This window comes from Rhagoletis pomonella, unplaced genomic scaffold (genome assembly GCF_013731165.1).
Source record: "Rhagoletis pomonella isolate Grant_MI unplaced genomic scaffold, Rhpom_1.0 Rhpom_scaffold_00001, whole genome shotgun sequence".
Classification (NCBI taxonomy): domain Eukaryota; kingdom Metazoa; phylum Arthropoda; class Insecta; order Diptera; family Tephritidae; genus Rhagoletis; species Rhagoletis pomonella.
Window position 1 is genome coordinate 111540873 of NW_023458555.1, and position 11592 is coordinate 111552464.

General features: G+C 39.4%; 1 protein-coding gene across 1 annotated transcript in view; it reads left to right on the top strand.

The window, feature by feature from the left end:
* Nucleotides 1-7488: 7488 nt before the first annotated feature.
* LOC118749799 (30S ribosomal protein S11) overlaps nucleotides 7489-11592 on the top strand; it is a gene marked incomplete at its 5' end in the record, with an annotated part of 39700 nt that continues 35596 nt past the window's right edge. The window contains 2 exon segments of the mRNA XM_036484581.1: nucleotides 7489-7720; nucleotides 7781-7846. Coding sequence (XP_036340474.1) covers nucleotides 7489-7720; nucleotides 7781-7846 — 298 coding nt within the window.

Consider the following 11592-nt stretch of genomic DNA (forward strand, 5'->3'; position numbering starts at 1 on the left):
TCCCATCCATGATGGTAAGCCTCTGAATTTCCTATCCATTGCATCCGCTTGGGCAGATTCGTCGAATATAGTGGCTTGATCGTGATTGCGGTGGACCGGATAGCGAATAATTCGGATATAAATGAGATGGGTGATTAATTGGTTCTTGGATATGTGACGTTCTAAGACCACGGTAGGTATTGATCGTTTGAGTCTGTAAGGTTGAAGGACCACCCAAAGAACCATGCGAAGGATCCACCGAGGGTGGTATCCAGGTATGATTCCAGGTCGTTGGCATGGTTTGGTTCATATCACGAACGTCAGGAATTTGTGTCTGCAACTGAATCCGATCACGGATCATTTGCTGTTGCATCTGTGTTTGGGCTCTCAGCAACTCAGACACCATTACAGACAGTTGGCGTAATGAGGGTGTTGGTTCCGTTCCGCCTGACACTGAATTGAGAACGCCTGGTTGAGCATCTGAATTAACCGTACTGGTGGTCAGGGTATACCGTGGTTCAGTTGCCTGAACCGAAGTCGGTATATTCTGGTTTGGAATCGAATCTGGTATGGTTAAGGGTAAATATTGTGATGGGACAGTATTTTGAGTTGAACTAATCGTTCCCCGTTCATTCTCAAAGCCATCGAAGGTCTAGTTCAAACTAAATCGGGAATCGCCCAACGGGATTCCCGTATTCGGTGAAGACATCCGAAGTTCACGAATCTTCGACTGAAAATTTCCGTTCAGATCTGCCTGGCGTGTAGGCGACTCGGGTTTTAACTTTAACCGAGCGATAAAAATAAGGTATCATTTGATGAAGACGACTCTGAGGTGTTAACACCTCATTCGCCTTCACTTCCCGATATGCTCTCTCACATATTTCCAACTCACTCATTGGGTGTAGGGCATGAGATTTTATCAACCATAGTTGGCCAACGTAAGCAGATATTTTACCATTGAGGGCGGCTATTTCGGTGTCGGTCCATTGAACCGGCGCTGGATATTGGTTATATATCTCCCTTCGATCTGTCGCTGTTCGTCTGTAAAATAAGTTGCATCGAGAATAGGAAACAATTCCATGTTCAAAGACTCAAATACCAAGTTGTAAATTCCGAGTATTAAAAAATTCTGCCAACGGTAGACGTAAAGTCCGTACTATTAAAGTCTATGTTATAAGATGATGGTAGTCGATTTAAAATCAGTACAGTATTTACTTCAGTTTATTATTTATTATTATTGTTATTTTATTCTATGAGTATGTCGTTTTGAATATCCACTTTTAAAAATAATGCCGCATAAATCGATCACTATTTGAATATTGCTTTAAATCTAATTAGTTTAACAAAAAAGTCACGCTCAATTGGTTGTATATCTCATGTGATTTTCGGTCCAAAATTTTGTTTAATATTATATCGAACGTGGGCTGAGAATGGCGTTTAACGCACTAGCTCGAATCTTTTTATAGACCAAGTTGTTTGATCCCGGGATGCAGCGAAGGCCTTGAATACTTGGGAGTATTACCTGTATCTCCTTCGGTCCCTTCTGTCGCCAACAAGGTACGCAACAAAGATCAAGACTATCCACCCCCGAATTTACCGGAAGACCAAATCAGACTGAGCATATTCAACCAGTTTGCGAATGTTAAACGAGATTACTTTGATACGAGTTTCAAATTTTATTAGGAATGAATACCCAAAGAAATTACAAAAATAAAGAAAAATTAATAGTTTGGTTCAATTAATATTGACCGTGTTATCGGCTACGTTGCTTGAACTTATACCGAAAGACGAAAAGAAAAATGATCGGTTCAAAAATCTTGACCGTCGATGTGTGGTGTTACTTGATTAAAAAATTCAATTAACTCGCTTTTCAGAATTGGCGAACTGAATTGAACGAGAATGGTTGTGACTGCTGATCAATGGTGTTCGCATCGCAGATCGATCACCATTCACCCCCGCGGAATTAAATAATCAAAATATCCACAAAAATTTTGATTCAAAACGAGCTCCAATAAAAATCAATTAAAGCATGCCGTGTGAAGACTGAGGACGATATTGATTTACAGTGATTATGAATTCAAACGATAATTATTTGATTCAATCTCAATGATGATTTATAATAGTGAAATTTCTAAAAGAATAAATTTATCAAAAATCTATTAAACTCGAATATGTTTGGTTCACCGACGTACAATTTTGTGACCAACAAAATGAGAAAAACGACTAAAAGATTTTAATTTCTCCTTAAATCTAATTTTATGATGTATCAAATTGATTCGATGATGAAATTGCTATATTCCCTCAGCTGAGCACGCGGTTATTTTATGCCGGGCTTAAGTGTGATTATGTTCAACGAAAACTTATTCTTTTCCACCCGTTTAGTTGGGCGCCAATGGTTTGTTTGACCTTGGTTTGTCGGTCCAACCAGGAATCTTTTTTTACGGTTGATGGATAGCTCGTTTCCAATGGATGGTGGCAAGAAAGTGGCTGACTTACGTGTAATGATTCTGTATTACCGGCTTATGGTGACTCAATTGCTGTTAAATGAATAGTCCAGATTTGATGCTCACAACTTCTTTATTCTAAGCAACAACATGGCTGGGGATTTGCCGGAAGGAATGTGACGGCACCTTTTTCCTCTATTAATTTCCACTGAGGGGTGAGTATCGACTCCCCGAATGTCGCCAGCTTCTAATCCACTTTAATTACTTGGTTGTAATTCCGTTCTTGTGAGGGCTGATGAGTGTGGTTCGCTCTGTGTCCAATTCCAAAAAGAAAGAAATATCTGTCTAGCCTCGTGGTATGTCATCAACGATTCTTTTATCGTATATCAGTGTGGCTGTTTTTATAGTGGCCATGTCAATTCGTGTCTATACCGATATGATGGTTCGTGTCTTGAATAACTATTGGTTACGTACATTCATCTCCTCTATACTCCCTTATATTTTTTTCCAAAGCCTGGATCCGTTTTGGAAAATTTTCCCAATATGCACTTAACACAACTGTTTTGTAAAGCAATACGCCGACGATTGCTCGATCATGGCGACTGGGAATGGAACTGATGACTTGTGTTCGATAGCAAACGGGTATCTCTCCGAGTTTTCTCGCTTCTTCACTGCGAAGTGTCTAGCCCTCTCCCCTACGAAATCCTCTGCGACCTTGTTCACCACCTGGATGAAGGAGGCCAGGCTACCGCTCGGAATTCACGTCGATGATACACCAATTCCGACGGTGAATAACCCCAAAATACTCGGAGTAACATTCGACAGCCTGCTCTCCTTCTCTGCGCACGCAACCGCTATTGTCAATAAAGTACAGAGCCGCAACAAGGTCCTCAAGTCGCTAGCCGGCAGTACTTGGGGAAAAGACAAAGAAACGTTGCTGGCAACATACAAGGCAATAGGCCGGCCGGTTTTAAACTACGCAGCACCAGTGTGGTCGCCGGGGACTAGTAGGACGCAGTGGATGAAGCTACAGATAGCACAGAACACCGCACTCAGGACAGCGACTGGATGCCTCCTGATGTGGCCAGAACACCACCTTCATGACGAGGCAAAAATGCTCCCGGTCAAGGAGCATAATATAATGCTCTGCAAGCAGTTTCTGATTGGGAGCCACAGATGTGGCCACCCAAGCAGACAGCTGCTTGCAGAGGAGCCCTCGCCTTGGCACGTCAGGAGGCATCTATACGAACTGAAGGACGAAGTCCAGAGGTTCATTATGCAGCCTCTGGACCCGTCAGCATACCTACTGGCCCTGAACGGCATTCACAGGGAGTCAGTCTCGAGTTATGTAGACTCAAGACCTGTGAATGCCGTTCTAGGCACACAACCACCGGACATTGACGAGACGGAGCTTCATCTGCCTCGTGAGACAAGAACCACAATAGCCCAACTTCGCTCTGGCTACTGCAGCAGGTTAAACTCATACCTGACCAGACTGAACGCGGATGTGCCAAATGAGTGTCCGGCATGTGGAGAGACCCCTCATGACTCGAAACATCTCTTCGCATGCCCGGAAAACCCGACAACCCTAATGGCTTTGTCCCTGTGGACCGACCCAGTGGAGGCTGCACGCTTCCAAGGGCTGCCGTTAGTGGAACTTGACGACAATGGCTGAGATATCAACCGATCTGGGCGGGGTTGTTGTAGCCGCTACAACAACAACAACAACAACAACAACGACTATGAAATTCTTTAATTCCAAAAATTAAAATTTTACTTTCACAACATACAAGTTAGAACGGCGCACAGTGGGGTAATCGACCCAGAAAGTGGAGATCAATTCATACGTACATTTAATTTAAAATATTTTGATGTATTTGTATAGCTAGCACCAAATGAAGTAAAAAAAAGACAAATCCGAAAATAGTTTAGAGGAATTTTTTTTTACGTAGGATTATAAAGCGTTACCAAGGAGCGAGATAAGTTAAAATGTAGTTTTTACTCCCATAAATACTTTTTATTATTAATGATAGTTTGTTAAAATCCTAATCATCATTAATTACAAGTTAAACTCCTCGTCTATCATTATAATAATTATCCTCATCATTATCTTCATTACTATTTTCATCATCAACATCACCACATCATCACCTTTTTAGGTAATTTTTTATATGATAATGAATAGGAATTGTAAAAATTTTCTCTTCAACAATTATCTACATGTTTTTGTTAGGCCTAGAAAGCATTTAAGAATATATAACCTTTAATAAAAATGATCATCATTTTCGCTGGCGTCATTGTCATCACTATCAACAGCTTCATCACCCCTATAAGGCTGCATAATTAACAACTGTTGTGCTTCTTTCGGCAAATCCTGCAATTTTTTTGGGGTAGTTTTCTCATACTTGATACAACAGGGTCGGAACTAATCAAAAGTCTATTTAATATATCTTCATTCGTCATTTTTCTGTTGCACTTGCGAGAAAAATGTTCTCTGTAGCTCTTCAAATCTTTGGCTCGCGCCTCTAGAGCTTCTTCTGACAATTGACCGATAGGTAACAAAGCGTGGGATATTATCTCTGGCCCATGGATGAAATATTTGTGGAGTGTTGGGGGCATTTAATACCATGGGTAACATTTAAAAAAGAAATTCGCTGTATTTAAAGCGTAGTTGCGAAACTTGTCCACCTCGATTTGATGGCCACTAGAATCAGCTATAATAATTGTGTGCATCATTTTAATTAAATTGAGGTCAATCTTTGTTATTATTGCTGACATCTCGGCATTTTGAAAGAAACGCCTCGCAGTATTGCCATCATTAGAGGTCCCGAAGCCAGGCATTTGTTGGTCAACAATTAGTCCAATTGTATCTTTAAATTCCTTCTGAATACGTGCTTTATTTTGAGAAACTAAAAGTTTCTCATTTTCCGACCGTGCTTGCCACTTTTTTATCAGCAGTTTGTAGGAAATATGGAGTAGACATTCAAAAAACTAATCCACCCGTGAAGTATTGGAAAGCCTAAATTTTAGGTTTTCGGTTTTTACAGGCCTTTCATCACAGTATCAATTTCGTTTAATTCTTTAGAAGTAGCGCCACATAAGTAACATTTTTGTGTTGATGTTGTTTCGGTTAAAGCGTTTCATACTTTACCATCAACCATAGCCAAAAATAGATATGTACATAAATGTATACATACTTTCTTTGATACATGCAAGTACTAAAACTTTCGCCTTGGAAACAAAACAGTATTTAGCCTACTTTTGATAATAGACGTTATGCCGTATGTAGGGTATAAAAAAAAACAGTAATTGAGCAAACAACGAACGTGGACAATAATTTGTATGCTTTGTACTTAGTTTTCACTTGTTATATTTGGTTTTGTTCTTCATCGAGAATTTCATGTATATTTCACCAACGAGGTTATATTATATAAATCGATATACTGAAAAAGTGTGCAGACATGCCGGAACATTTTCTTTACAGAATGACACTATAATGTCCAAGGTATATGTAAATGATTACACTTTTGCTTGATCGTACCTACTTATCAACTATATGTCTACGTATATAGCCAAAAACCCCTTATTTTTACGCTTACGATAAAAAAATAAAATAACCATAGTAAAAGAAACTAAAATCACTTTGTATTGCCTAAATACCTGATCAAGAAGGTTCCATTGCCGTTTTTGATGTATCTTTAAAGAAATCTCAGATATAACTTGGAAATTTGAAATATTAAATCACGTTTTTCACTTTGAGAGTATATTGCAAGAAAACGGTAAATTTTTGGGCAAATATTTGATTTCATAGTGATGTAGAATTTTATCTACTTTCATTTGGTACTAAACCCTTCATTGTATTTTGAAATTCATTTTTTGAATTAATTCGCAATATCGAAGGTACCCTCGAGATATATAACCATATAGTCTGATATGGAGGGTTCCCTATTACCCAAAAAACACTCAGGTAAACTTTATCATGAATTTCGTAATTTGGACTTTCGGCCAGCTTTTAAGAGTCAAATGCCCTTATGTGCGTCGGTGGCTGGTTGAACCATAAGTTTTATAATATTAGGTGTGTACTCGTATTGAGAGGACAAACTTCTCCAGCAGAAAAAGTTCTGAGAACTTAGCAGCATTCGCTCTCAAAGAGACGAAATATCAACAGAAGTACGAGAACGCAAAATTTGCAAAAACTTGCAACCTTCGAAACAGCTGATTAATGCACAGTTGCCACTGCTGATTAATTTGGCAATTTATTTTCTGCTTGGTACATTTTCTCCAGATTTGGCATTTTATGCAATTGAATAGTTTTGGATAAGAAACACCTTTTTAAAATACAAATTAATTATATCGGAGTGAATAAGTTATTTTTTTCATAATTATTTGTGATATCACATGGTGACGCATTCAAAAACAAGAGTATCTCCTCCAAACACCCATCATTGATCAAAAAAAAAAATGTAATAGATATAGCTACAGATGTAGCTTTAAAATTATAAAATTTTCATTTCAACAATCAACCTACCAAAACCGAAACCTTCAGCAAAAAACATTTCAGCATGCTGCATTTAAATCTACTTTAGTATATTTAAAGGAAAATTATGGTACAAACGAAAAATGTCATACGGCAACCATAGTCAGCACACACTAAAGTAAACAACCTGGAGATTAGTAGCAAATTAACGAAAAATAAACTCAACAAACGTTGTACTTATCAAATTTACTCACCTTTTCGTTGTATACTAGCATTAATAACAAAATTTGCAATAAATAACTCGAAAAGGCCATATTTTCTTTTGTTTATTTACAAGCATGTGTTTGTGATCAGCTGATTCTCTTGCAAGTTTTAGCTGGGAAAAATTTTTCCAGCAGAAATTTGGAACTCGCTATCACATTTTGCTCTCTCAATTTCCCCTACTTTACAAGTTTTTTGGGTACGAGAACGCAAAACCAGTAAAAGTTTTCTAAAACTGTAGATAGTTGGGCGCACGAGTACACTCCTATTTGCATGTAATTGTATTGCCATTTTTTACATATGTGTATATTATTCTATATTTGACAGGAAAGAAACCCTTTTCCCAAATGCTGAAACGTCGGAACAGTTATTTAATGGAATTCCCTTCGGCGAGTTACCCGTTTGTAACATACGTGTATCTCCAAATAACACTATAATTAGTGTCACCGATAACAAGGGTATCTCTCGACTAATCCGTTCCTGTGGCATTGAGGGTTTTAAAAATACTCGAAAAGGTACAAATATTGCAGCTCAAGCTACTGCAATAACTATAAGTGAAGTGAGTGAAAGATATACCTTGAGCGATTTTGCAATATAAATATTTCTTATTTATTTACAGAAAGCTATAGAGCTAGGTTGGAAAACTGTTCGGGTAAAAGTGCGTGGACTGGGACCTGGTCGAATGGTAACAACGCTTTTTATATCTTATTTATAAATATCGTTACCCAAACGGGATAATGTGTCACGACGAGGAAAAATCGATGTAGTTTCCCATTATCTGTCAGTCTGCATAAAAAATTTAATTTTGAAAAAATGGACTTGGCACCTTTTCATCTTTAGGTACCGATATACTATACATACGTTGACAGATTTCTGTGGACTAAAATTGTGACATTTCTAAAGCATCGAATAGAAGCATACAATTTTGTTTTTTGACAGTTGTTTCTCTCGCACCGCTCCCTTAGCAGTGGCACCGTGTTGCTTCTTTGCAAATTTACTTGGAAAAGTGTAGCTTTAATGTGAAAAAGAATTATACGTTTTTGTACAATATGTATATTTGTATATACATATAAAGCACATTTAACTGATGAAAACAAAAAATTGCTTTTAAATTCGATGTTTACATAAAACTCATAGTAGTTTTATTTTAATTTTGAGCCCTTTTTCACTTTTTATACCGCTAAATAGCACATAAATTACTTAATTCATGTATATATATTAATATTTCGTATAAAATGCAAAATTTCCTGCAAATACATTAATATTTACAAAAGGAATTTCAGTACTAAGTGCCTACTTTTCTACTACCATTTTCACAACAAGGGATTTCATTCTTCCCCTTTCTCTGTTCTTCGTAAATGCGACCTGTTGTAAGGGAGTGTCAAACCGCGACTGTCAATAATTATCTAACCTTTAATTATTAAATCATGAGCTGGAATCACACGATTGCCCAAATGAACCAATCTGGCACAATGTTATTGTTCTGAATTAATTCAAATTCTGTGCAGCCACACGATTGCCTCATTTCATACAATTGTTGTTGTTGTTGTTGTAGCGGCTACATCCGCATTTAACCTACACAGGTAGGAATTTAGCCTGCTGCAGTAGCCAGAGCGAAGTTGGGCTATTGTTGTTCTGCTCTCCCGAGGCAGATGGAGCTCCGTCGCGTCAATGTCCGGTGTTTGTGTGCCTAGAACGGCATTCACAGGTCTTGTGGGTCTACATAACTCGAGACTGCGTCCTTGTGAATGCCGTTCAGGGCCTGTCTGTGAGCTGACGGGTCTAGAGGCTGCTTGATGAACCTCTGGACCTCGTCCGTCAGTTCATATAGATGCCTCCTGACGTGCCTCGGCGAGGGCTCCTCTGCAAGCAGCGGTCTATTTGGGTGGCCACATCTGTGGCTCCCAACAAGAAACTGTTTGCAGAGTATCGTGTTGTGCTCCCTAATTGGGAGCATTTTCGCCTCATCGTGGAGGTGGTGTTCTGGTGACATCAGGAGGTATCCGGTCGCTGTCCTAAGTGCTGTATTTTGTACCGTCTGCAGCTTCGTCCACTGCGTCCTACTAGTCTCCGGCGACCACACTGGTGCTGCGTAGTTTAAAACCGGCCGGCCTATTGCCTTGTATGTTGCCAGCAACGTTTTTTTGTCTTTGCCCCAAGTACTGCCGGATGGCGACTTGAGGACCTTGTTGCGGCTCTGTTCTTTATTGACAATAGCGGTTGCGTGCGCTTAGACGGAGAGCAGGCTGTCGAATGTTACTCCGAGTATTTTAGGATTATTCACCGTCGGAATTGGTGTGTCATCGACGTGAATTCCTAGCGTTAGCCTGACCTCCTTCGTCCAGGTTGGAACAGGGTCGCAGAGGATTTCGTAGGGGGAGGGCTAGACACTTTGCAGTGAAGAAGCGAGAAAGTTCAGAGAGATATCCGTTTACTTTCGAACACAGGTCATCAATTCCATTCCCAGTCGCCATGATCGAGCAATCGTCGGCGTAAGAGACAATCGAGACTCCCTCTGGTGGTTGAGGGAGCTTTGAAATGTAAAAGTTAAACAGTAGTGGGGAAAGGACACCACCCTTGATTTGCTTGACCTTGGTTTGCCGGTCCAAACAGGAATCTTTATTTACGGTTGATGGATAGCTCGTTTCCAATGGATGGTGGCAAGAAAGTGGCTGACTTCCGTGTAATGATTTTGTATTACCGGCTTATGGTGACTCAATTGCTGTTAAATGAGTAGTCCAGATTTGATGCTCACAAGTTCTTTATTCTACGCAACAACATGGCTGGGGATTTGCCGGAAGGAATGTGACGGCATCTTTTGCCTCTATTTATTTCCACTCAGTTATCGACTCCCCGAATGTCGCCAGCTTTTAATACAAGCTTTTAATCCACTTTAATTACTTGGTTGTAATTCCGTTCTTGCGAGGGCTGATGAGTGTGGTTCGCTCCGTATCCAATTCCAAAAAGAAAAATATTTTTCTAGCCTCTTGGTATGTGACCACCGATTCTTTTATCGTAAGTCAGTGTGGGCGTTTTCATAGTGGCCATGTCAATTCGTGTCTATACTGATATAATGGTTCGTGTCTTGAATAACTATTGGTTACGTACATTCATCTGGCAATCCCCCACATTTTGAAGTTTAGGTTTGACAGTTTCGTTATGTTTACATTTCTCATAATCGTTCTTATGTCTATTATTTGGGCAATAAAAAATAATAGATCATTATCCCCCTTCTCATCTTCAGCGACACGTTACCTCTTTTTTTTCGTATTTAGTTTCAGTACGCATTACATAAGCTACGGTAGATGAAAGGCATTGGTAAATGATTTGGTGATGAATCTTCTCTTGTTTGCTTTGATCGATTTACTAGCAATGTACTGAGGATATAATATAACAAAACTAAACTTAATTAATTTATTCCAGCCGGGTACCCTGTAATAAGGCAGAATGAATGGAGTATGGAGGCCCGCCATATATTCATCGAAATTCTTGAGAAGGCAAATGTACTGAATGTGTTAACGTGTTGTGATTAAATCGGCGGAATAATTGCCAAGCACTCGGTGTTTAGCATCGATCAGTTCATATGAATTCGAACCAAGTTTCCGTGAAACATAGGCTCTAATTTTTGGTGGGGCTAGTTTTTGTGCATAGCCCCCTCCGGCCACGGACTGTTTAGGATTGGGAATGTACACTTCCGAGCCTATCTCGAAATGGCGTTCTCTTTTGCGGGTAAATGCTCGTTGCGCGGTTTGTTGATATTGTTCGAACTGTTTGTCTCGAATTTCATCAGCCAGAACTTTACGCTGTTCCACATCCTGTGTATGGTATGGATTTACATCCAATAATAATTTATATTCGTTTCCATCTTTCACATATTCACGACCAGTGTGCAGGAAATATGGCGTGTAGCCCGTGGCTGAATGCACTGAAGTGTTAATATCATGAATAACACGAGAAAGATGGTTTTCCCAGGAGGAATGTTCAAGAAGGTCAGCCATGTGAGCACGTAATCCAAGTTTAATGCTTTTGTTTGTCGCCTCGACCTGATTGGCTTGTGGATGGTACAAAGGCGTTTTCATGTGTTTGATGTTATAATCGGCGCAAAGCTGTGCGAAAGTTTGACTGATGAATTGAGTACCATTATCTGATATAATGAGTTCGGGGCAGCCATTCACCGTGAATATATGTTGAAGATAATTGACTACGGATATGGTGTTTGCATTTTGCATGGGCTGCGCCCAGATATATCGCGAGTAAAAGTCGGTGGCTACGAAGATCCATTGTATACGATTTTTAGACATGGGTAGCTTACCGACGAAGTCAATCGATAATTGCCTACCCGGTCGTTTTGGTTCTCTATATTTAATTTAATTTTAATTTATTTTTTAATTTATTAATGCTTAACGCTTAACGCCAATCGGCTTTGTACTA